We start from the raw sequence: 26,139 nt of genomic DNA on the forward strand, positions 1-26,139 counted from the left end.
GTTGGATAGAGGGTGGGCCTGTGACAGATCTGTGCTGGTTGGTGTTGTGTTGTGTTGTGTTTTTGTTTTGAGGGGGATAGATACTGATACACAGGAACTGGATCCCATCTACTTGAACCAAGTGCATAAACAAGCTGCTTTATTTCCCTACCTTATTTTTTCCTTTTTGTTTTCAGGTGAACGTTATCCATACAGCTAACCCAGTTGACCATGCAAATCATATAGCTATGCAACCACAGTTTGTTCATCCAGTGCATCACACGTTTGTTGACCTCTCTGGTCACAACCTAGCTAACCCCCACCCCTTTTCAGGTAAGGATGGTCAGTCACTTAACTCCAATTGATTTTTTTTTTTTTTTTTTTTTAAACTGGGGGCCTGACTGTGTGGCTTCTTGTTGCAGAGGGTTGGAGTTTCTTGGGGTGCCTTTCCAGAGACAGCCAGCAAATTAAACTAATAATCTACACAGCTATTAACTTCAATGCTCTCTAAAATGCGAAGTCCTGTTCTGCTCTCCACACAGGAGGGAACAGCCTGCTAGAGATCTAGAAAATGCCAATCTAATGACAGAAACAAAGTCCAGCCCTTCCTGACTTGGTAATTTTGGAATACAGAACACTGTAGTGGGTGCTGTATAAGGACCTACATAAAGGAACTGGGGAACGGATTTCTCTGAACAGTATGACTTTTTATTCATAGAATATCAGGGTTAGAAGGGACCTCAGGAGGTCATCTAGTCCCACCCCCTGCTCAAAGTAGGACTGATCCCCAACTAAATCATCCCAGCCAGGGCTTTGTCAAGCCTGACCTTAAAAACTTCAAAGGAAGGAGATTCCACCACCTCCCTAGGTAATGCATTCCAGTGCTTCACCACCCTCCTAGTGAAAAAGTATTTCCTAATATCCAACTTAAACCTCCCCCACTGCAACTTTGGACCACTACTCCTCGTTCTGTCATCTGCTACCACTGAGAACAGTCTAGAGCCATCCTCTTTAGAACCCCCTTTCAGGTAGTTGAAAGCAGCTATCAAATCCCCCCTCATTCTTCTCTTCCGCAGACTAAACAATCCCAGTTCTCTCAGCCTCTCCTCATAACTCATGTGTTCCAGTCCCCTAATCATTTTTGTTGCCCTCCGCTGGACATTTTCCAGTTTTTCCACATCCTTGTAGTGTGGGGCCCAAAACTGGACACAGTACTCCAGAGGAGGCCTCACCAATGTCGAATAGAGGGGAACAATCACATCCCTTGATCTACTGGCAGTGTCCCTACTTATACATCCCAAAATGCCATTGGCCTTCTTGACAACAAGGGCACACTGTTGACTTATATCCAGCTTCTTGTCTACTGTAACCCCAGGTCCTTTTCTACAGAACTGCTGCAGAGCCATTCGGTCCCTAGTCTGTAGCAGTGCATGGGATTCTTCCATCCTAAGTGCAGGACTCTGCACTTGTCCTTGTTGAACCTCATCAGATTTCTTTTGGCCCAATCCTCCAATTTGTCTAGGGCCCTATGTATCCTATCCCTACCCTCCAGCGTATCTACCTCTCCTCCCAGTTTAGTGTCATCTGCAAACTTGCTGAGGGTGCAATCCACACCATCCTCCAGATCATTAATGAAGATATTGAACAAAACCAGCCCCAGGACCGACCCTTCTGGGCACTCCACTTGATACCGGCTGCCAACTAGACATGGAGCCATTGATCACTACCCGTTGAGCCCGACGATCTAGCCAGCTCTCTATCCACCTTATAGTCCATTCATCCAGCCCATACTACTTTAACTTGTTGGCAAGAATACTGTGGGAGACTGTGTCAAAAGCTTTGCTAAAGTCAAGGAATAACATGTCCCCTGCTTTCCCCTCCTCCACAGAGCCAGTTATCTCGTTATTCCATTGAGGAAATCTGCCATTCCTCCACTATGTTTTAACTTGGTGTGAATTGTTTAATGTTCCAGTGGTGCATGTGGGAGGAAAGCAATAGGCTTTGAAGAAAGGAGCCTTCATAGTAAATTTTTAATTGGTGGCTGATCTTCTTTCAGATTGATGCAATTATACTTATTCCTCATAGTCCCTGTTTGTCTGATTTCAGTATCTATATAAAAGCACCAGTTGAGCATAATAGGCCTGGTTCTGTTCTGCCATGCAGCTTGGTCCTAGGCCTTTAAGTACTGGCATGCCTCTGGCTCCTGAGCAGATGCTGCTAACCCTAGTGAAACTGCATTTATTTTGTCAACATTCCTTCATCAGACTAGATTGATAGCACCAAACTCTTCACTTCTTACCTGAGCAAGGTATGAATCCAGCCCATTGGACTGTGCCACCAATAAAGAAACTTACTAGTTTAGCAATCTCACCAGAGGACTGGGAGCCAGGACTGTCTGTTTTTGTCCTTGGTTTCCTACTGGTTTATTCTGTGATTGTGGATAAATTTGCCTCAGTTTACTCATCTGTAATATGGGGTTGATATTTGAAAAAATTGTAAGTACTGTGGTATTAGTATGATTATTGTTAAACTCCCTTTTTCTTGTCACAGTTGTTCCAAGTACTGCTACTGTTGTCATTGTCGTGTGTGTCAGTTTCCTGGTTTTCATGATTATTCTGGGTGTGTTCCGAATCCGAGCTGCGCATCAGAGAACAATGCGTGACCAGGATACTGGAAAGGAAAATGAGATGGATTGGGATGACTCTGCCTTGACGATTACTGTGAATCCTATGGAGGTAAGGCTTGTGTCCCAGGATTATGTTACATTGCAATTGATGGAGTGAGTGTATTACTGGTGGGCATACCTAGGCTAGCTTTAAGCTAGGAAGCACATGTAATAGTGTGGACATGGTTGCACAGGCTTCAGCACAGCCTAGTAATCAGAACAAAAAGCCTGCTGGGGACGTTTGTATGTAACTGTTGCTAGTCTGTGCTGAAGCCTGTGCCACTGCGTCCACGCTACGGCTGTTACCTGTGCTAGCTAGATTAAAGCTAGCCTAGGTATGCCCACTAGTATTACAATCGCACCTTTTCTTGCAGAGTAGACAGAACCCTTAATCCTTTTTTACAAATAGTACTTTCCAATCTGTCAAACATGCATGACTGTCAGAGCAGTATCGACCTGGAAAGGGGGTACTGCCGCAACAAGTTTAATGCCACAGGGAAAATTTGAATCCATTCCTCAGAAAGAGAACATAAGAACTGCTATAGTGGGTCAGATCAAAGGTCCATCTAGCCCAGTATCCTGTCCTCCAACAGTGGCCAATGCCAGGTGCCCCAGAGGGAATGAACAGAACAGGTCATCATCAAGTGATCCATCCCCTGTCACCCATTCCCAGCTTCTGGCAAACAGAGGCTAGGGACACCATCCCTGCCCATTCTGGCTAATAGCCATTGATGGACTTATCCTCCATGAACTTACCTGGTTCTTTTTTGAACCCTGGTATAGTCTTGGCCTTCACAACATCCTCTAGCAGAGAGTGCCACAGGTTGACTGTACGTTGTGTGAGGAGCAGTCATGTTTCTTGTGATCTGTTGGGTGTGGCTTGATGGCAATAAACTGCTCAAAAAATACCTGTGTGTTGTGCCAGACTGTAAATAAATATCACTGGCTCCTTCAGTATATTCCTTACAATAAACCCCCACCACATCAGCTTTTTCCATTGAGTTATTCTTGCTGTCGTCCTGGTTTGATGCAGTTAGTTTTTGGGATCATTTCTACTTCAGTTAACTTCTGATGCTTTTTGATATTTTAAAAAAAAAAGGGGGGGTGGGGAGAGCAGGGACACTTTAAACCACTAATGCTGCTATGTTCACACCAAAGGATCCTATTTCAATAGTACTCTCTTCAAAGCACTGGATGACCTTTGGGAATGTATTTATACTAAACAGGGACAAGACTGGCTAGTAACTTTCTGAAATCTCAGAACTACTTCAGAGCCACTTTACTTTTGACAATAGCCAGCTGAGTATTGAGCATTCACAACTCCCAATGAAGGTAGCGTATAAAAGGATAGGAGCCTGTAGGCAGCTAGAAAAGTCAATGGCTAATTTGTGTCTGACAGACATATGAGGACCAGCACAGCAGTGAGGAGGAGGAGGAGGAAGAAGAAAGTGAAGATGGAGAGGAAGATGATGATATCACTAGTGCAGAGTCTGAAAGCAGTGAGGAGGAGGAAGGGGAGCGGGAAGAGGACCAACAGAATGTTAACAGACAGCAACAGCTGGAATGGGATGACTCTACACTCAGCTATTGATTCCAGCTGTTCCCTTTGTTTTTGCTCTAGAAGACTTCACTGTAACCCTCTCCATCAAGGATCCATGGTGTAAAAAAGTCATTTTGGCCAGTAGAGCCAACCAACACATCCCAATATGTGTGTTATATTGGCTAGTTCCTAATACTGTCTCTAGAACTGTAGTTAGCACCACTCCTCCCTCACCTGTCCCTCAGTGACTGGATTTTTTACACTATGTGAGGAACCACCTTGCACTTTTTTCTTCATGTCATCTCAGCTAAGTGACTCTACAGATGTGTAGCCATTGCACATGAGTTTCTGGACACTTCCTTCCCCCCCCCCCCCCCCCCCCGGTGAAACAACTTTGGCTTGATTCATCTTATTCTTTCTGAAAGATGCAAAGGTCACTTGTTGACAAAGGGTAAAGTTGCTTATTTCAGCTTGGTGAATTTTTTCCCCCAAACTAGTGCATGTGTAAAGTGGCAGAATGAGGTTAATATGTAGAATGACTCTCTTTGAATATTTTGTAAATATATTGAATTATGTCATTTGTGGTAGTGAAAACAGGGACTGGGGTTTAAAACACGCTAAGGTAAAAATCATGAAGCATGAAATAATACAAGTTGCGTAACTATTGCAGCAGGAGCACAGGCACAGTTATCTAGTGTAGATGTATTAATAATGCAGTGTCATTGGCCTAGACTGCTGTGTTCACTCCAGCCCTGCTGTTACTTTCTTCCCCTCCTCCCCACTTTGTTTTATGGAGAGAACAGACAAGCTTGCAACTGTAAAGGTTTTTCAGAATTTCAACTGTACAGCCTACTACAGTTTAAGTTTTGATCCTTTGCTTATTTCAGTGTAAGGATTACTAAATTGAGAGGAAGAAATACTGCCTGGATGTAGAGCAAGTAAGTTTGCTATTGATATTCTGTTAATTAGAGTGGGGCTGGTTGTAGTCCAAGGCTGATGCTTGCTGGTCGCATTGCTGGCAGGGCAAGTTATTCAGTTGTTTGTAATAATGGTAACTGAAGCGTCTGAGACCTGTGTACACATGCACCTTGGCTACCAGTCTAGATAGGGATTTTATTTTTTGGGTTGTGAACTTTTCTGATTTAGGGCATGGGTGGGCATAGTTGGCATCATTCCTATTCAACACACTCTTGCTTAGTCCTTGTACAGTAATCTGGACTGTTGGTGTATTTAAACCTTTTGTTTACACTTAGTAAATCTGTTTTCCTGCTGATGAAATTATGGCATATATTATCCAACCAGCAAACCTTGTAAACTGAGTTAAGATTATTGTTCCAAGACATGGCAGGCTGATTTTCTGATCAAAGACCTCTAACGTGGAAGTGCAAACGACTACTTACTTAAAGGAATGGCTGAACGGTACGAAAAGTAAGTTATGACCCCATGGTGGTGAGTGCTAGATTTTTCGTAAGGCAGGTCTTGTTCTCTATTTAATACTTTTGGTCTTATTCAGAGCCTTGTCTTATGTATATCTGCTTAGTCAATTTAACATTTGGAGGTGGGTTAAAAGGTAACTTGATTTGCTTGCAATGTGAAATTAGAACTCCATTCACTCATTATAGTAGCAGAGTTCCAGATTTTGATATTGCATGTAATCTGTTTGTGTACATGGATTAAAACAGGTTAGTGGCTCAGCTTCCACCCCAGTAGTGGCAAATGTTGAATAGTTTCCAGTTGTTCCTTGAGCAGGTATAAAGGTGGGGGTTGGGGGGAAGGGTAGAGAGCAATGGGTGTGAACAACTGAAGGGAAAGTAGACCCAGTTACTTTCTATATCTTTTCAGAGCAGACCTATTCTTACCTACTACACATCTTGCCTCCCAGGGTGTGAAACAGGACCTACGTGTGGGTTTATCTGGGGTAAAGACTTGACTCTGGAGTGCCTTTTACAATAATGGACCTGAAAGCAGGGGAGAGAACCCACACAATCTACTTACTGTTTTTTAATGTAAAATTTTAGATTTCTAAAATGGGGAAATGGGTTTGACTACTTTTATGTGGTAACATAACTATTAGTTTTAAGTAAACTGGGGAACTTTTAACTTATGTCTGACAGTTGTCCTGTGTTAATGTCAATGTGTAGAAGACTTATTCTTCCATATACTGTAGCTGCTGTATTTTAGACTAAAACTGATCATGATTGAATGCTAGTGCTGAAAGGCTGTAAACTTTCTGATGCAGTTTGTAGCCAGTGTGGATGTAACTTTTCAGATCTGTATATTGGTAATAAGTCAGTCCAAAAAGTCTAAGCTACAATAAATTTCTGGTTCTAAAATCTGCTTGCTATGCTTTCTGAATGGTACAAAGTTGATGAGTCAAGTGATGGCTACAGTTTGACTTTAATGCCTAAAGGGAGGGAAAGATTTTGCCAGGACTAGTATACAACTTAAACATTTTATTTTTAGACTTACCAAAAGTGCACCTAAAATCAGATTGAAGGTAACTGAAAAAAATCCATCATGTAAACATACCATGGCTTAAAAAAATAAATTCATTTTTTCAGAGGGCACATACACAATAAGATCATGAATACCTTTCTAAATAAATAAGTATCAAAGTAAAAGGTAATTTCATCACTTTAAAAAGAATGCAACTTGTGTCTTGGACTTATTTACAAAAGGTAATAACCTTCATTTAAAAGAGGCTGAAACCATTGTTTGATACAATGTTTGCTTTGACTAGATCTTTGCTATACAAGATGGTATTAACAATTTTGTAGTTATTCCACAACTGAAGTGAGGGGGGAAAAACCTAAATTATTTTTATTCATGGCAGATAAGGTGAATTCTGCAAGACTGCCATGACCCCATTGTAGACTGATTAGACAGAAAGCACTTTAGTGCCTGCTTGTTTGGTGTGGTGTACACCTGCTATCTATTGCACTTTTAAAAACAAAACAGATGCAACTAACCTGCTGCATCATACCCTTACAAAACTAGAGCAGGGTCTGACCTAATGTAAACAAAAATGCTTCAGAATATTGTATCACTGCATAAACTGAAGGTGCAACTTTCCTGGTTCTATCCACTGCCATCACCCTGTATAGGGACAGTGCATCTTCTATCTTCAGTGGGTGAGGTGGCACCACCCATCTTCTCTCCTTCGTCGACAAGCCAGGCTGAAGGCGGATCTAGGGTGATGTTTCCCAACTACTGTGTATTAGAGCTTGGTAACATTATCTTCCGACTGTCAATAAAGCATCACAAGATGGAATACCCATTTCTAAAAATACAGCCCTGAAAGGGGTGGGGGCAGGTGAGCTGGTGAAATCTTCAACTAGAAAAAGTATTGCCTAGCAGCACCTTCCACTGTGATTACAGAGAGAGAGAGACTGAAGTTTAGATACACCAACATGCTATTTTCACTGCTAGTGCTATTCTAGTCTGGCTTTAAAAAGCTGATATGCCACTGGCCAAATTACAGCCTCTCTGAGCACAGCTCCACATCCCTAAAACTGTGCTAGTTCAGTACATTCCTCACCTACTGCTCAACAGCCTCACCTCCACCCTTAAATGATGGGCTGCATACTTAAGAACTTACATTTGCAAGCTTCACATACACCTACCTTTCAGTGTGTACAGTAATTTTATTGCCTCATGCTGTCCCCCTTCTGCCCTAGAGATCTAGAATGGGATTGTGCAGCTGTTGGTTAGGTAGACTCTTCGCAAACACTTGATCTGTAGAGGTGCAGGTGCTGATCTTCAACATGGCAACATTCAGCAGTCTTTGTCTATTGCTGTTACATTCACCTGGACCACACAAGGGCTATTTTGGTTGCTCTACTGTCTATTATCTTTGGATACATTGTGTGCCAACCAGTTCACCTTGGTTTTCCAGCTCTCTCGCAGGGCTTCATTAAATTTGAGTCTGAAGTGCTTCAATGCCTCCTCATCTGTTTTCCCTAAAGCTAGAGAATCCTGAAGGAAAGAGGCAGAAATTAGTATAGCCCTGCCCACCCAACTGACAGAGAAACAAACAAACCCCCCACCACCTTTGTTTTAGGCAGGCTGCTCTCTCAAAGTAAACCACATCCTATTTTCATGCTGGAGCTGGGAAAACAATCCTTTAAACACTAGCTTACAGCACAACCCCATTTCATCCAGCTGCAGGAAACCAGGTTTTTAGCACTTCAAAGGCACAGTGGGAACAGAAGGTGGTAGCTGGGAGAGCCAACACACTAAATGCTATGCCTGCCTCTTTGCAGCTGATTCTTCAACTGAGCATACCTGGCTGCAACAGGGGGCAAGGAAAAGGAAGACAGGATGGCAGAAGGTAATATTGCCAACTCTTGCAAAAAGAACAGGTCTCTCAAGCAACCTATTGGTTTTTAATTGAGAGATAATGAGTTTAGTTTGAACTTTTTGTAGTCCACATTAATTGAGAATCTCATTCATTTAAATGAAATCTCCAGCAGAGTCCCATCTCCTAGAATTGAGTGAGAAACTCTAAATAGTATGAGCAGGGAGCAACAGCATGAGGTAGAGAATCAATTACCAGCTGGTGCTGGCTATCTGACAGCTGGCTCCTGCATGCTGGAATATCTACTCATTGCTTTTGAAACTTGAAAGGAGCAATTTAACTCCCACTCCTTAACCGCTTACCTTTAGTCCTACCCTCTCCCACCCCCTGCCTCACCTTGAGATACTGAATGTCTTTAGAGCAGCTGAGTTCTGGCAAGCCAGCAGCTTTCATCAGTGCAAACAAATGCAGGAAGAGAAGACCATGGCACCTCAGGATCATGTAGGCTTTTTCACAGTAATCCCTGAATCTGTACAGGAAGAGAAGGGGCAAAGAGCAAGTGAGACAAGCAGCCCAACTAAAGTAAGAGTACAGCCATGATAGCATAAAAACATGGCCAAGCTGAAGCTTCACCTCTATGTTGAACACAAGGTGTTCCAACAGCTGGCCAAATGTTTTTCGACTAGCCCATGCTTCCACGTGTTACCAAAAGAATATGCTTTAGCGAGAGCTGGAAAAGACTTAGTTCATAGTATGTATAGTCCAGTGGCACATTGGCCCCAAATCCAGACCTGAGTCTCTCTCACATACGAACTGTGTGTGTTTATGGGGGTATGGACAGAGACTGAGTGAGGCCAATTCTTATGACATGAGTACTTGATGCTAGAGCTCCTGCAGGGGAAAGCCAGTTCTCTGCTGCGCCCTGTAACCAAATCTTCTAAAAATGCATTATCTTAGGAACAGCCACTCATACCAGTGGATAATCCCCAAGGGTTTGTCAGCTCAAGCAAGTGCTAAGGGGTAGTCTGGGTCATTTTGAACTCAAGTACATTCGCCCACCCTAAATTTAAATTGCTGGTGTGGTTGGAAGAGGAAGCGTTGTAGCAAAACAGATGCAAAAAGCTGGAGATATTTCTCCACTGCTATGATGATCAATACTTGGCGCACCACACCTTTCAAGGTCCATGGGCCCCGTGCATGCCTAACGCAACACGTGATGTACCTCATCCAGGGCACTAAATGCTCCAGCAACAGTTCTGTGGGTAAAACCAGACCATCACTGCACTCTCAAATGAACTCTCACTGAATAACGATAAAAGACAAACACACCCTGTTACCTGGAAGTGAACACTTTTCACAAAACTAGCAGGCCTCATCCTCAAAGGAAACCTGCACAACACCTTCAAAAGACAAGTCTGGGAGCTTAAATTTGCTAGAGCCTAAAAATCATGGACTGAATAGAGAGACTGGATTTACAGTTTAGAACAACAAATCTATACCTGCCCTCTCTTTCCCCTTCATGAATACAGAGGTGGTAACAGGCCACTTCACACTGAATGGTCCCTTGAAACCTGTGTTAACTAGTTATGCTAAACAATCTGTTCCACTTTTTGTATTTAGCTGTGACACTGAACACATTTTCCAGACCTGAGGAAGAGCTCTGTAAGCGCAAAAGCTTGTCTGTCTCCCACCAAATAAGATTACCTCACCCACCTTGTTGCTCTGTGTCCAAAACTGTTAGTGTGCATCTGGGGGCAACTGTTAGATGAAGTGATTGCTACAAACGGACACATCCAACCCAAAACATTTTACTACAGCCCAAGTCAGATCAGTGGAGCTTACCTTTCAAACTTCTCACTGTTGTTAGTTTTCCCTTGCTGGATCACATGCACAAAGTCGTAGGTTAAGATAAAAGGAACGCGTTCTCTGTTAATGCCAAATTTAGTCTTGAAGTTCCCCAAGAAATGGCCAAAATCAATGTGAAACAGCTGGAATTAAGAGAGAAAAGAATTATTAGGGGGATGTGTCTGCTTTCTGCTGATTAAACTCCCTTGCACTTCTCCGTATGAGAATGTGCTTTATCTCTCCAAGCGAAATAAAAAAAACCTACTCAGAATGATCAGGCCCCAGTGGCTGCCTGGCATCTGTACTCTACTCAGGATTCTATTCCAAAGCAATCAGACACAGTCTCATGGGAAACACTAGGCCACCTTTTGCATGTCAGTCCATCGATAGCAGGGGAAGTATTTACTTTGTAGGACACAAGTGTTACCAGTAATGCATCCATGCATAAGTTAAGTGCTGGCTGGGTCAGGAAGGATTCTTACCCCTGCAGCACTTGATACACATGGGGGATTTTTATGTTCTTCTAAAGCCTCGGGAGTAGGTCATTGCCGGAGGCAGGATAGCAAACTAGATGAGCCAATGATTCATTCCAGGAGGGCAATTCTGATTCCTGCATTATGGCTGGAGGGCTGATGCCCTGCTGGACGCAGCTGCAAAACTCTACACATGCCGATGAAGTGGTTGTTTTGGTTTTTTTTTTTAGATAGCGCTCACTAGGTGAGTACAGGTTTTTCATGACCAGGTTGCAAGGCTGCTCTAAACCCTGAAATAAACAAATCAATGCTGCTGTTCAAAGGGTTCCAAGCACACTCTAGTGGCAAAAAGTGGATTGTCACAAGCTGTGCAGAATTTATATCCAAGAGCCTTGCAGATTCCCAAGCCTCCATGTCATTTCTGTCAAGCAGAAAGAAACCCTCAGCAGCTGCAGCTCTCCAGAGCTTTCATAGAATCGTAGAATATCAGGGGTGGAAGGGACCTCAGGAGGTCATCTAGTCCAACCCCCTGCTCAAAGCAGGACCAGTCCCCAATTTTTGCCCCAAATGGCCCCCTCAAGGATTGAACTCACAACCCTGGGTTTAGCAGGCCAATGGTCAAACCACTGAGCTATCCCTGCCCCCCTTTCTTGAGCCCCGTAGATGCAGAGTGCGAAGTTGGCCCCCTTCCTGCTGCATTCACAGAGCAGAGGCATCTCTAGGTTTTTATAAGGTCTTTCATCACAACAATAACTGTGCTTGTTTCCAGGACAGCACTTGTCCCACAACAGGCATCTAAAACAGTAAGGTGAAGCAGGGATCTAGGGGATGTTACATGAAGAAAGTGCAGACAGAGCCACTTATTTTCCACAGCTCTGAATTTCAGAGCTCAGCAGCTGATCGCTTGCTCACTAACATCAGACAGCAATTCAAACAGGACTATAGCACCTAGCAATCTACTGGGCCTCTTTCTAGTTCATCTCCCATAGACCAGTACATTGCTGTTTCCTATGGCTTTGGCTCATTTCAAACTAGACTGAACAAGAGATGGGACTTCCACCCCTTCCCACAAGACTGTCCCAACAGTCTAATGTGTCCTGTTGGCAAAAGGGGTTTCCCCTTCCTAGTTCTGCCTGTAGCCTCTGGAATAATGGAAGTAAAGGACACCATATAAGCTTCAAGATGAGACCTGAAACCCAATGGTCATTAAAAATCCCAGGGAAGTGAAATTACAGCACAGGTAACTAACTACCTTCTTTGGGACCTCAGCTTTCATTAAAGCCTCTAGTCTTTGTAATAGCAAAGTAAAGTTTCAAAATGGGAAGCCAGTGTAAATGACAACCTTGAACAATAGCTGTGAAGTGTGAATTGCACCCTAGCCATTACAAAGTGGGTGTTAACACTAGTCTAATAAATACTGACATTTCCACTGTCCAGAACTATTTCACAGCTCATCAAGGCACACAAGAAAGAAGGGCAAATATATTCTGAAGCTATATAATCGCCTGTAAGTCAAGTCTAGTTTTGGCCACACAAACGGGCAGAGCTAGTGAGAATTTTTTCCTTTTTCTACTGTTGGGCTGGAAGGTCTGGGGCCTTTATCTGGGCCTCAGCAGCTCCCACACTATCTGATCCGAAGATAGTGAAGAAACCAACTGGGATGTTTCCATTCCTCTCCGAGTGGCATGCACACACCTATGGCGAAAGATACAAACAGCAGCAATGAGATCTCCAGTGCCAGCGAATGCTCCATACCTGGCCAGTTTCCCGGATCATGATGTTGTCACTGTGCCGGTCCCCTATGCCCAGCACGTACGTTGCCACACAGTACCCGGCGCAGGAAAGAGTGAACTCCTCTATGGCTTGTTCTAGCGCTTCGCTGCGGGGGACACAAACAAAGATGAGTCTAAACCCAAACAGAAGATTCTACTTTGAATACAAATACTTCACCCTTGGACTCTCGCTCGCATATCCCCTCTCCCATGTAAACTTGCTGAACGTGGTGTGACATGTACACAAACTACCAATCCTGTATTTTCTGTAAGGTCTTTCACCGGGGACTCTTCTTGTCTCTCCTCCATCAGGGAAGGGTGGATGGGCCTCCTGCTCGGTCTTAACCAAATCCGTTGGCTTCACAGGACTGGAGGGGCTCTGGGGACTGAACAACCCCACTCATCCCTAGTGGTGGTTCCTACAGGTCTGGGATAGGCAGGGTGAATTTGGGGAGGAGGGAAGCACTGTTACTGCCCCACACTGTAAGTGATAGAGAACTCAAGCCTGCAAGGCCATCAATCTGTCCCTCTCATTTATATCCCTTAAGAAGTATCAGGATTCTACAAAATGGGGACGATGCAGGCCCTTATCCCTTAGTTTGCATCAAGAGTCTGATCCAATTGGTAATGAGCATCCATGACTCCTAATAAAGCTGTGGATGCTGAGCTCAGCCCCCCAGTTTGGGGGTGAACCTGAAAAAAGGCTCTCGTATCCCAAGGGAGTAGTGAGCTTTGTCCTGCCCTGGAACATTTCCAAGACCTAGCTGTACACACGGGATGCTTGCTGGTCTATCGGGGAAGGACACAGGCATGAGAATGAAGCTATAGCCCAGGGATGCAGCATGCACTCCCAACTGTTCTTGAATGGCTTGGAAATCAGAAGGAACCGAAGAGGGGAGGGGACAACAGGGCAAAGCACCAGAATGCGTCTCCAGTTGGAAGGAAGCCTGAAGCTGCAGTGAGCACAGTACCACCTACCCTGGGTTCTTGGATTTTAGCCAGTTCAGCAGCGCATCCTTGTTGAAGGCTGCAGTGGCTGCCATGTTGCTCTTGTTCAGCTGGATGTTGGCAATGGTGTCCGAGTGCATGACAACTTCGATCAGCCCCGTTTTGTCGCCTGTGGAGAGGCAGCCGTAAGGGGTCATCCTGCAGAGATGAGAGAAACCCCTTCCACTGAGACCTCACACAGCATTGGCTTGGCTTTTCTTTGGGATTCCCCATCCTCCACTTTACAAAGGGGATTTGCTGGGATAAATCCGGGGGCGGGAAGGGGGGACTTCACCTCAACTTCACACACAGCAACCAGGGACCTCTGCAAATCCCAAGGGTACTCAGCCAGTAACAAGCATCAGTGTACAAAGGTGCCAAGCGCCTCAACTTCCAATGACTCCCAAGTGAGCTGAGGGCAGGTTGCACCCTGGAGGACTGGGTGTACAGAAGAAAGAGGTGCTCACCTGAAGGCCCAGGTTAAACAATAAATATTTTGCCCTCGTCTAGGACCTTTACTCTGAGCCTCTTTAAGCACGTTACAGACATCCACTAGGCCTTGTCATAACCCTCCTGGGAGGCCGGTCAGTTTCATTACACATGCCCCCCCTCCACAATTTTAAAGATGAGCAAGGGCAAAGGGAGGTACAAAGAAGCAGGGTGACTTGCCCAAGGCTTCACCACGACGCAGTGGCAGAGCTTCAAATAAAGCTGAGGCGGCCCAACGTTCTGTGCCCTACTCTGACCACTACTCATGCCAATGCTGAATGTCAGGGCCGATAACTGTAGTAATGATGGAAAGAGGTGATGGGACACGGAGCTGGAGGAGTTCCTTTGGTTCTTGGGGTAAGCAGGAGGGGAGCAGGAGCTGCAGTTCTTCTGCCTCCTCCATCCACCCTCCCTCATTAGCCCCCTAAATAGGGCTAGCAGCTGGTTTCATGTGTAAGAGCAGCCCCACTGGTTCCCTCTAGGCACAGCTGTGACCCAATCAGCCCACATCTACTGTGATTTCAGCTGCAATATCAGACATTTAAGTTCTTTCTCCCTCGCCCAATCATACCTCTGCTCTTACCTCCCCCTGAAACAACCCACTCCACACAGACTCCGGCACAGGGGCTGTGTCTCGGCCTTTCCCTAGTAGGGCAATATAGGACGACTGACAAAGTGATTCGGTCCAAATGCAGACTATCACTGCCACAGCACAAGTGACTCACCTCAGGTCCAAACCCTCCTGCTTCCATAGTACGTCCATCAGCTGGATCATCTGCAGAGTCAGCATGTCCTGACGGAGATCTGGTCAGACGTTACAAATGAAGACAGAGTTCTACTTCTCTCATTTTCCCCCTCCTCCTGCTCAGCTTCAGCAAATGCTTTCTTGAGAGCACAGGCATATGGAAGATGCATTTGCCATACTTCTCACTTTCTATAGCTGACCACTAGGAGGCACCTGCATTCAGCAGAGTTTCCCACTGTCACCGCAACTGGGCCTGGCAGTGTTAGATGCCTTCCCTCTCCCCGGAGCGGGACAGGTTTGTCTATTGCATTTCATTTTGCCACTGGCTCTGTTCCCATGGCTCTGTCTGGGGCATTTCAGAAAGCCTCTCTCTGAACACAGGTATCACTGAGCCTCAGTGAGCCAAAATGCACCATGGCGAGAACCCCCTTGCTACAGCAACCCCTACTGGCAGAGGCTGGGATAGGAGTACCTGAAAGCTCTTCCAGTCCCAGCACTCCTTCCCCATTCCCAGCAGTGACTCCTGCTATGAGAGCCTAGGGCTCCCACGCAGCTCCAGCCTCATTCCTTACAGCGACTGGGGCTACAGAGCTACAAGAAAGTCTGAATGACAGAGCTGTGCCTGGTGACTATTTAGATAAAAGCCTGTTAGATCTCCATCGGAAATCCTGGTGTCAAAGCCGCAGCCTCCTTACCTAACAATGATACACGGTTGAGAGACCAAGCCCCAGCCCATTTACTGCACGTTAATGTTTTATATCTATTAATGCTCCCTGGCGATCAGAGGTACAGAACTCGTAGGACTTACCGTCTCCATTTTTGAAAATGATGCCCACTCCCCCTCCACCTTCTTCTTCGTTATTAAACACAATCCACAATGGCTTCATCTTGGAGTCCATAAAAGTACATTGATCCACACTAGAGAAAGAGAAGAAACCTTTCATCAGTCAGGGTCTCTTCCCGCTCAGACATGGGGTGTGGAGCCTCATATGCAAAACCAGCTGCAAATGCTCTTAACAGACAAGTGACTAGCATGGCAGGGAGGGAGAGATCAGGAAAGCCAGTGACCTAGGCTCTTCCACCAAACAGTAATGCAAAAACCACATGGCAGTTAAGGACATGGAGCACCAATCCTCCTTACCAAACTTCAGCAAGAATAATGGTGGGGTTCAGAGGGCACTGGAGATTGGAAAGTGCCTCAAGATAGGTCTCCTGCTTCATGCACACATGCATCATCTCCTTGGCTTGTGGTTTGGTGGCCTTCTGAGAGCTCACTTTAATGAAGTCATTCAAGGCTTTCATTTTATTAAGTGCTTCCCCCTGACACAGACAGAGGAAAAAAAATAAAGTAAGAAACCCTGCTTATAGGGCCACATGGGAACGTACTGCTGGCTTCATTCTTGTTTCCCCGTAGTGAACACTGGCTACACACCGCATGTTTGGGGGTGGCTGCCCGATGGAAGTCCAGAACTTGAATAGCAGGACAGCCTGCAGGTCAGGAGTGAGCTTATGTTGGCAAAGCAGGGGAGGGACTCAGTCCTGAAATAGCGGGTTAGTGTAGAGGCCCAGGACTGCAATAAGAGAGGGGGCTGTGGGTTAGCCATGAAGTGCTCTGGCAGAGTTGTGTAGGGGTCCCAGAACTGGAACACATATGCTGTGGATCAAGATTGACATGCATTGGCTAGATCTGCTGACAATCCTATGGGTCCTTCTAATTTATCTCTTCCTCTTTATCTAAGGTACTTCCATGGCCCATCACCATAGTACCTGAGCACCTCACAGTCTTTAGCGTATTGATCCTCAGCACAGCCCTGGAGGGACGGCAGCGCTATTATCCCCACGTTACAGATGGGGAACTGAGGCACAGCAAAGCTAAGTGGCTTGCCCGAGGTCACTTGAATCCAGGTCTCCCAAGTCCTAGGCTTGTGCCCTGCACCCTCCTTCCTCTATCATAAGCACTAACATTTCATCCAGAATTTAAACAAACAAACAATTCCGTGTTCACCATGAACTGAACAATGCAGCTTCATCAGAGCACCAGCCAAGAGGGCAGTGCCCCATCGCTCTCTGCTGAGGGGAAGTTACCAAACCTGCTGCTGGGGGTGCGGGGGGGGGAAATTTAACATGTCTTTATCCTGCAGTATAACTGAGGGCTTCTGGCTGTGCGCAAGCACCTCTCAGGAGCTGAAGTTTATGCCGTGGGTCACCAGAGTGGTAAGTGATTTTCAAATCACATCTTGGATTTGGCCTATGCCCTGGATATCACAGTCACATGCCCTCTCCTGGGACAGCTGTGTCTAACAGTCACAGATAATGCTTTGCACTTTTACAGCCCCTGTCAGCCAATGACTGAAACCCAGATTTCTCAAGTGCTTAAATAATCCCAACCTGGGGAAAGTGAAGCAGAGAGAGTCATGGCCCTAAATCAGACAGTGAGACAACAGCAGAACCAGGAACTGACACAGGAGATCGGACTCAGTCCTCACTAGTGAACATTGCATTGCACTGTACTGCTGGTCTGCAAAAAGTCCTATCCATTCTGGACCAACCCAGCTGGAAGAAGAGCACCTTCACTTCTAAACCTCGGATTGTGTGTGTGGTGGGGAGGGATGTGAGCAAAACTGCACATGAAGGGGAAGTCTGGGTCGAACACCCCATAAAGAAAAGAATTATCACTGTCAGTCTGATGTTAGTTAGTTATCCAGACTAAGTCCCTGGGGGCAGGGACCATCCTTTTGCTCGGTGTCTGCACAGTGCCTAATACAATGGGCTCCAGGCTGGGGATGTATCAGTGGGAAGCGACAGAGAAGGAGAAAACCTGGGTGTATTTGTTGATCACAGGATGACTATAAGCCAGAGAGCCGCCAGGGTGATGCAGCTGCGAAAAAGGCTAATGCAGTCCTAGGACACATCAGGTGAGGTATTTCCAGTGGAGACAGGGAAATGTTAGTCCCATTATACAAGGCACTGGTGAGACCTCCGCTGGAATACTGTGTGCAGTTCTGGTGTCCCATGTTTAAGATTCATTCAAACTGGAACCAGTGCAGAGAAGGGCTCCTAGGATGATCTGAGGAACGGAAAGCCTACCTTATAAGAGGAGACAAAGAGCTTGGCTTGTTTAGCCTAACCGAACGAAGGCTGAGGGGAGATAGGATTGCTCTTTATAAATATATCAGAGGGATAAATACCAGGGAGAGAGAATTGTTAATTAAGTTAAGTGCCAATGTTAGCACAAGAACAAATGGATATAAACTGGGCATCAACAAGTTTAAGCTTCAAATTAGATGAAGGTTTCTAACCATCCTCTGAATGAAGTTTCAGAACAGCCTTCCAAGGGGAGCAGTGAGGGGCAAAACATCTAACTAACTTCAAGACTGAGCTTGATAAGTCTATCGAGGGGATGGTACGGTGGGACTGCCTATGATGGCATGTAACTGACCTGCGACTGCTAGCAGCAAATATCTCCAACGGCCGGTGATGGGACACTAGATGAGGAGGGCTCTGAATTACTAGAGGAAACGGTTTCCCAGGTGTCTGGCTGGTGGGTCTTGCCCACATGCCCAGGATCTAACTGATCGCCATATTTGGGGTCAGGAAGGAATTTCCCCCCAGGTGAGATTGGCAGAGACCGTGGGGTTTTTCGCCTTCCTCTGCAGCGTGGGGCCTGGGTCACTTGCAGATTTAAACCAGTGTAAATGGTGGATTCTCTGTAACAATGTCTTTAAATCATGATTTGAGGATTCAGTAACTCAGCCAGAGGTTAGGGGCTTATGTCAGGAGTGGGTGAGGTTCTGTGGAGGACCGCAACGTGCAGGACGACAGACTAGATGATCACAATGGTCCGTTCTGGCCTTAAAGTCTGTGACTAAGGCTCCAAGGCACTACAGCAATGCAAATAAATCTTTAAACACTAACAGATGACATGGCTGTGAGCAGGGGACGGTCGGCCTCCTGCCTCAGAGCAGCCCTTACCTGCTTCATTAGAACTTTCATATGGTAGTTGCTGCCTCTGCAATAGGCCTCCAAAATCAGGCCAAACCTGAGGGCGACTGCAGGGACGTGCATCTCTGACCTATAGAGAGAGGGAGATTAAAGCCAGCCTGACTCTCTGTAGCTAGTGACTTGTTCTCTTGTTCACACCAGCACAGGAAAAATATTATTAATGGCGCCATTTAGATTCTTTTTATGTAACAGAGAAAAAAAAAACCCAGAGGGTTCGAAAGAAAACTCCATTGTCTGAAGCCACGAGCCTTCTTACTGGAGACTGACTTGTTAAGCATTCCTCTTGAGAGCCACCTCAGTGTTCTGGCCTGGAGGAGCCTGAATCCACATTTTCAGAAGCGACTGCTGATCCCGGGTGCCTAGCCTGAGACATCTTAAAGGAGCCTGATTTTCAGAAAGTGCTGAGCACCTGCCTTCTAAAAAGCAGGCCCCTGTAGGGCACCCAGTGGAAGCATCCCCCAGTCACCAAATCTGGGCATACACTGAGATGTGTCTAAGGCTTCATGGGGAGCGGAGAGAGGAGGAGGGAAAGCGCACCCTGAAAATGCAACTTTTATATCAGGATCACCGACGTACATTACAGGTGCAAGCTAAACTGACACAAGCCAGAGTTAAACCAATGAAATTGTGTTGCACTGACTTAGTTAAACCCTGTGTGTGGAACATCATACCTCCTGTTAAACTAGTGCGACTTTGGGTGTGGATCAGGCCTGGTCTGTCCCAGAATGTTTAGAATCTCAGCAATCTGGAGTCTAAAAATATATGCCACCATCTTGCCTCTCAGATTCCAGGGTGAATTTGCCAGGCTGGCAGTTAGAAACAACAAGTAAAACTGTGAAAAGCACCTAAACTGACTTAGAAGCCTCAGTGCTCTGGGACATCAACCTGTCTTAAGCTCCCAAATCACTAAAGTACTTTTGAAAATCGTACTCAACATCTTGTTACTCGTCAAATGAGTCCCATTTGATATGGAATCAGCAAGAGAAGAAACACACAGAGGACCCTGGGATGCCATTTTGACAGTCACTTTCAGAGTCAGAACTGCACTCCTGGAAGTCTCACAACCATAGAAATACTTCAACTGAAAGAGACTGGGTAAGACTTATCAAAAGCCTTTCAATACGTGTATTAAACCCAGTCCCCCCCTCTCTCTCTCACATACACACACTCCTGCGCAATCAGGATTTCAGTAAAGGCCGGTTTTACTTGGTTACCCAGGCAGAGAATGAAACACGGTTGCTCCTTACCTGAGATGCCAAAACAGAAAGTGTCCTATTTTGCGATTGGCTAACGCTCTGTCCAATAGGAACTTGGTTAATTCACAGTCTAAGTAGGATTCATACTTGAGCACCTGGACGAGCTGCAGCAGATACTGAAACAATTCATCATCTCTGGGGAAGGAAAAGGAAGATCAAAGATGACGTCACCCTGGCTGCATCACCCGTACTTATGTCTACAGAAGAGGCTCAAGCATTTGCCCATAATCCTCCTCTGCCACCTTCCAGCCAATCAGAAAGCAGCTCAACAGCTTCCCCGCCGTGGTGTGCACTTACGTCAGCTTTTTTAACGAGTTGATCGTGAAGGAACCAACATAGCGATCCGGGAAGCTAAAATCCAGCAGCTCCAGGGCATTCAGGACAGGCAGCTCCGGCCAGGACTGGAGCAGGGAGACCATCTGCAGGGGCAAGAACGAGATGTGGAACAAGTAGTCAGAAAGGAAGAGGAGACAATGGCCACCGAGAGAGACTGATGCAAGGAGCCAGGCCTTGAGCCTGGAACACTTTGCTAACTGACAAAGGTTGCATTAGTTTTGGCCTCGGCAGCTGTGTATGCTCTGGGGGGCAAGGACAGTTTTCATCTGTGTCTTATATAGCGCCCAGAGCCTGCAAAGCCCAGAACACAGCAGAACCTTGACTTTGTCAGAGATGGTGCGGGGGGGACAATGTCTCATTGGACCCAACAGAACCAGGAGCCAGCTCCTCAAGTCCCAACCCAAAAGCCCTACAGCATATATTGCCTGCACCGTAACAGAATCCACAAGCTCTGGGATCTTAGGACCTGAAGGGGCTGAGGACACCCCAATGCGCCTGTGCACAGAGCAAAGGCCAATGGAAAATGGAAGACAAAAGCAGCTGCACACTGTCCCGCTTCCCAACTGGGGTCCCCGAAGTCCATTATCTGGGCTGGCTGCTTGACCCATGGCCCTCACCCACCCCAGCCTCACCTGGGCAACATCCTCATGTTTGTTCCACTTGGTGATGATGAGGAGCTTTGCCAAGGCCTCTGGGTACTGGTCCCGGATCTCGTACCTCATCTTCCACACCAGATCCTTCTCATGCTCGTAGAGTTCGGTGTGGCTCCTCCGCTCCAGGATCTCCCTCAGCTGCTGCTTCTGCTCACAGGAACATATGGGGCTCAGTCTGAATTTGAAATGGCCTCGCAGTTCGCTCCATTCCCTGGGAGATGCTGCAAGGCTGGGCCCCAGGGGGAGCTATTAGAGTGCACAACCCAAGTGGAGAAAGGAGCCAGGATGGACATGGGACAAAGCTTGTGGGGGCCCTCTCCCAGGAAAGCCAGGCCCATGCAGAGCTGAGGGCAGCTGGGTGAGGATGGGGTAGGGGGCGGGTCTCCCAGAAAAAGCACCCACAGAGTCCTATGTGTGTAGTTCCTTAGGGAGGGCCTGTCAGACCTGACAGCAGGTTGCTGGATGATGCCAGACACTTACCTCCTCTAGATCCTCTGGTATGGCACGGGTGTACTCTCCGTTCCTCCCCAACTCCAACAGCTGCAATACAAATACAGGCTAAGTGAAGCATCTGCCTTCATCTTCTTCACGGCCCACCTCCCCTTTATGCCCACCGGGGAACCCGCTCTTCAGCTACACTTCATGAGAGCCCAGCGAGTTCCCAAGCCCTCCAGAGCAGAATCAAGCCCTGCTGACAGTTCGGCAGCAGGAGTGTGTGTAGTGATCAGCCATGCAGTTCTGCTCTCACCACCAGGGGTCACTACACCAAGCAGAAAGTAGAAGGTAGAGAAATGGGCAAGAGGGCAGCAATCATGCAAGCCAAGGGTTCGAGTCCCTCTATGAGAATGGCACGCCTGTCAACAGTCGCAGAGATGTGAGGCACAGCCACGCTCAGTGATGTCCAAGATAACACAAGCCATTCCCTCCAGAGCAACAACAGTGATGGATTCTTGGAAGTGCTCCAGCCAAGCAGATGGTTTTGTACAAGCTGCCACGTGTGGTGACACAGTCGGTCATGGACATGTGTGCAGGGAATTATCAATCTCTTCCAGCAAGAGCAGAATTCCCGCTTCCTTTTCTCTCCTGAAGCTGTTTCCACTCCAGATGTCTGGTCAGTGGAGATGAGCAATAGATGTAGCTTTCTCATACCACATTTTCAGTTATCAGTGAGTGCTGGCCAGCTGGGAGCTCTCTCACAACACTCATTTTCCCTTACGTGTCTCTCCCCTCCTTTCCACAAACCTCACGCCAAGACAGGCCTTTTCAGAAACCTGCCCTTCTGTAAACACTGCAGAATTCTGGGCCCTTCACTTCTGACTTGCAACTGTCCATCTGAAATTTTACCCTCATTTGGAATCAGGCGGTTTTGCATTAACAAGCTTCCACTAGTGACAGGGAAACTCTTCCTTTTTGAACAAAGCCACTTCAGATAATCTGAGGTTGTCAAAAGAGGAAGCCCAAAGTTCTGACCCCGATGAAATGCAGGCAGAGCTCGCTTTCCACCACAGCTTGCAAAGTTCGTAAATCAGTTTGCGGACAAATGCTCATCTACGCGGAGCAGGTTTTCTGGGGCTTAGATGGGACTGACTGACAGGCTGGACCCACCCCAGTGTGTGTGGCGATAAGAACAAAGCTTTCAGTTAGTCCTTGGCAGCCTTTATTAACCAGCTACCTGCACCCAGCCCTGCTATGCTGCTCTATGGGACACTTAAGAACTTTGTGTTCTATAGACCAGGAAGCAAGGTGACCCATCCAGAGAGATGCCCTACCCTTTACCTGCTCGAAGGATGGGTAATACACAGAATGGGGTGTGACGCTAGGGAAGCAGATGACCAGGGCTGCTGCGCTCTCCGTGTTGGGGTTGCTCTGGACTGTGCCCATGGGGTTCAACAGCTCCCCTTTCTCATCTGAAAAAGTAAAAAGATCCTCAGGCTGGATTCCCAAAGCTCAGTGAAGGGAGATGGGAGGGCACCGTGTGGCACAGCAGACAGGGCACTGGACTGAGACTCAGGAGATCCAAGTTCTATTCTCAGCTCTGTCACTGACCTGCTGTCTGGCCTAGGGCATGTCTCCTCAGTTCTCGGTGCCCTGTTTCCCCTCCCAGCCTGCTGTGTCTTGTCTCTCTAGCTTGTGAGCCACTCTGGGCAGAGTCTGTCTCTCATGACATGTGCACCCAGCGTGCAGCACGAGGGGCCCTGATCTGGGTGGGGCCTCTAGGTGCTACTGTAACACAGAGACTTAATAACAGTCCCACCAGCGGGCAGAGAGAGTGTCAGTAAAATACAAGAACTCTTGCTCCTTCTGTGCTGCTAATAGGAGATGCCGCCCTTGCCCTTCCTGTGCTCCGTCCCCACTCCGATGGAGGAGACCAGAGCTGTAGTTCCTGGTACCTGGAAATGACGACCACATATGCAGGCAGCACTCTCCTGTTTTCAGCTGGTCCTTGTAGTCGAAGAGCATGACATTCACCCAGGCTATTGGGCAGTCCTGCAAGGGGAACACGGAGATTGAACCAGGTGTGGTGCCAGGAGCTGGCTGATGGGAAGAGGAGAGGGTTAGCAAGGGAGCAAGAGCAAAACAGCCCCCCCCCCAAATATCAAGAAATAACCCCGCCCCCCAAGAGCCCTAAAAATCTCCACATCCAGCACCTGGAGCAGGTAAAATTACACCCAACACTATATAGTACCCATTGCACCCACCCCTGGGGTGGAACCAGCAGCTTTTCAACAGCAAGTAGATCATTATGCTTCAGTTAGGGCAAGAAGAGCACTGTACCCACTTGAAACTGCAGGGGGAATTTAAGAAGGCAGAATGTAGTTACTGGAGTTGGAATTTGGCCACACGGACAGGACTGAAGTGCCTACACTTGTGGGAAGTGATCACACATGGCAAGGACTTTAGAGTAGGGGTTATCATAGAATCATAGAATATCAGGGTTGGAAAGGACCTCAGGAGGTCATCTAGTCCAACCCCCTGCTCAAAGCAGGACCAATCCCCAACTAAATCATCCCAGCCAGGGCTTTGTCAAGCCTGACCTTAAGAACTTCAAAGGAAGGACATTCCACCATCTCCCTAGGTAACGCATTCCAGTGCTTCACCACCCTCCTAGTGAAAAAGTTTTTCCTAATATCCAACCTAAACCTCCCCCACTGCAACTTGAGACCATTACTCCTCGTTCTGTCATCAGCTACCACAGAGAACAGTCTAGAGCCATCCTCTTTGGAATGCCCTTTCAGGCAGTTGAAAGCAGCTATCAAATCCCCCCTCATTCTTCTCTTCCGCAGACTAAACAATCCCAGTTCCCTCAGCCTCTCCTCATAAGTCATGGGTTCCAGTCCCCTAATCGTTTTTGTTGCCCTCCGCTGGACGTTTTCCAATTTTTCCACATCCTTCTTGTAGTGTGGGGCCCAAAACTGGACACAGCACTCCAGATGAGGCCTCACCAATGACGAATAGAGGGGAACGATCACATCCCTTGATCTGCTGGCATGTCTTACCATTACACTTGGCTACTTTGTATATTTCTACAGTTCCCTCCAAGACACTTTAATACAGGGACCAATTCAGTAAATATGGATTCAGAAACCAGGTTGTGCAGATAAAGCCAGGTATATCTGATCAAGGGGGAGAGGGGGATTGTTATTGTTTAATAAAGGGGGAAGGGACAGATTGCTGATCCTTTAGTATAACAATTAGCACTTTCCACCCACAGATCTCAAAGCACTTTGCAAAAGGTGGCAAAGTATAAATAACCTCATTTTACCGATAGGAGAAATCAGAACAGAGATGGTGGCAGAACCAATAATAAAGCCCATCTCCCCTAGACTCGCAGTCTGCTGCTCTTCCCATTAGACTACACTGCCTTCTTGGAACTCCACTGGCAAGCTGAGTTTGTTTGCACTCAATTCTTCAACAAAACAGTTTGGTCAGTGTGGCAGAACCAGCATTAAACAAGACTTGTCAGAAGCCTCCATGGTTTAAAGAGAAAACACACACAGAAACTGATCTCCCAAGAGGGTAGCTGGGGAGAGATCTTAGATGAAATTATCAGCACAGCCTGAAAGGGACATTTCAGTGCAAATGTGCGCACACACACAAAGGGGGCATCTATCAGATTTAAAAGGAGCCATGATAAGCCCTTTACATCCTTCCACTGACACGTTCTCAAGAAAACACTAAGGCTTCTCTAGCAGTCCTGGCAAAGGGATTTTTAATTCATGGGAGCGGCGGGGAAGTCAGCTGTTTCCCTAGAGTACTAAACATGAAACACTTCTGACTGACCTCTCACAATCTCCAAGCCCCTTTGTTGATTTAGTCAGACTCTGGGTAACTTCAGCATGATCACGTTTGCAACATTAGCTTCTAGGCCACAATGAGAAGCCAAACAACAACAAAAGTCCCTATCAAAACACATGGTGGAGGCTGCCAAAGCACAAAGTGAGATACTTAGTGGATAAGGTCCAGAAAGCAATGACTCAACATCTTCTATGTAAGGGCAGAAATAGCTTTGGCATGACTCAAAGAGGAAAGAGAACAAACCAGAAAAACACTAGTAATCTGACTCATTCCTGTAAGCACGCAGGTTCGCCTCTTTTCTTGGTAGTAAGTGATTCAACCTCACCTTCCTGCTTCTGGACAGTCCAGAGAGACCAACGGCGCTCTCCAGCTAGTTCATGCATCGCATCTCAGAACAGTTACAATGCTATTAGCAAGCAAGAGGCTGACCAGGGACCATGCTAGACAACAGGAAAGATTGTGGTACAAGGCTGGGAGTTTCAAAAGAATTTAAAGAAATTGGGCATACAATTCCCACTGAATTTCAGCGATGGCCTAGCTATTACTTAGTCCTGCTATGACTGCAAGGGACTGGACTAGATGACCTCTCAAGGTCCCTTCCACTCCTACGATTCTATGAAATTTGGGCTCCTAAAGGACTTCTTTGAAAAGCCCAACCTAAATGCACAGGCAAATCTGCCTATTCAAAGCCCCATCCTCCCGATACCAGCAGTCTCTCACTAAAGTCCGGTTCCCTTCTATCACCAGGACAAGCACATGGGTAAGAGCCTCTAACAATTCAGCTCAGACTCATAGTCTTTAAGG

The 26,139-nt window shown here is 46.6% G+C and overlaps 2 protein-coding genes across 8 annotated transcripts in view; one reads left to right on the forward strand and one right to left on the reverse strand.

Moving 5' to 3' along the window:
* The window catches only part of CLSTN1 (calsyntenin 1), a 62,009-nt gene extending 55,492 nt beyond the window's left edge, over positions 1 to 6,517 (forward strand). For all 4 annotated transcript variants that reach the window (XM_073316578.2, XM_073316580.2, XM_073316579.2 and 1 more), the window contains 3 exons: positions 177 to 312; positions 2,530 to 2,714; positions 4,044 to 6,517. In XM_073316578.2, coding sequence (XP_073172679.1) covers positions 177 to 312; positions 2,530 to 2,714; positions 4,044 to 4,235 — 513 coding nt within the window. In that variant the 3' untranslated portion in view covers positions 4,236 to 6,517. The remainder of the gene's footprint in view (positions 1 to 176; positions 313 to 2,529; positions 2,715 to 4,043) is intronic.
* The window catches only part of PIK3CD (phosphatidylinositol-4,5-bisphosphate 3-kinase catalytic subunit delta), a 53,913-nt gene continuing 30,753 nt past the window's right edge, over positions 2,980 to 26,139 (reverse strand). For 2 of the 4 annotated variants that reach the window (XM_073316575.2, XM_073316577.2), the window contains 15 exons: positions 23,430 to 23,526; positions 22,816 to 22,946; positions 21,520 to 21,579; positions 21,019 to 21,186; positions 20,348 to 20,469; positions 20,042 to 20,185; positions 18,765 to 18,864; positions 15,934 to 16,112; positions 15,601 to 15,710; positions 14,773 to 14,851; positions 13,550 to 13,717; positions 12,555 to 12,678; positions 10,324 to 10,469; positions 8,878 to 9,010; positions 5,872 to 8,159 (listed from right to left, as the gene is read on the reverse strand). In XM_073316575.2, coding sequence (XP_073172676.1) covers positions 8,022 to 8,159; positions 8,878 to 9,010; positions 10,324 to 10,469; positions 12,555 to 12,678; positions 13,550 to 13,717; positions 14,773 to 14,851; positions 15,601 to 15,710; positions 15,934 to 16,112; positions 18,765 to 18,864; positions 20,042 to 20,185; positions 20,348 to 20,469; positions 21,019 to 21,186; positions 21,520 to 21,579; positions 22,816 to 22,946; positions 23,430 to 23,526 — 1,899 coding nt within the window. In that variant the 3' untranslated portion in view covers positions 5,872 to 8,021. Of the gene's footprint in view, positions 3,554 to 5,871; positions 8,160 to 8,877; positions 9,011 to 10,323; positions 10,470 to 12,554; positions 12,679 to 13,549; positions 13,718 to 14,772; positions 14,852 to 15,600; positions 15,711 to 15,933; positions 16,113 to 18,764; positions 18,865 to 20,041; positions 20,186 to 20,347; positions 20,470 to 21,018; positions 21,187 to 21,519; positions 21,580 to 22,815; positions 22,947 to 23,429; positions 23,527 to 26,139 lie in introns of those variants that run through there. The other 2 variants (XR_012155539.2, XR_012155538.2) reach the window with 2 other exon arrangements.

The sequence above is a fragment of the Lepidochelys kempii genome, chromosome 18 (assembly GCF_965140285.1).
Source record: "Lepidochelys kempii isolate rLepKem1 chromosome 18, rLepKem1.hap1, whole genome shotgun sequence".
Taxonomy (NCBI): Eukaryota; Metazoa; Chordata; order Testudines; family Cheloniidae; genus Lepidochelys; species Lepidochelys kempii.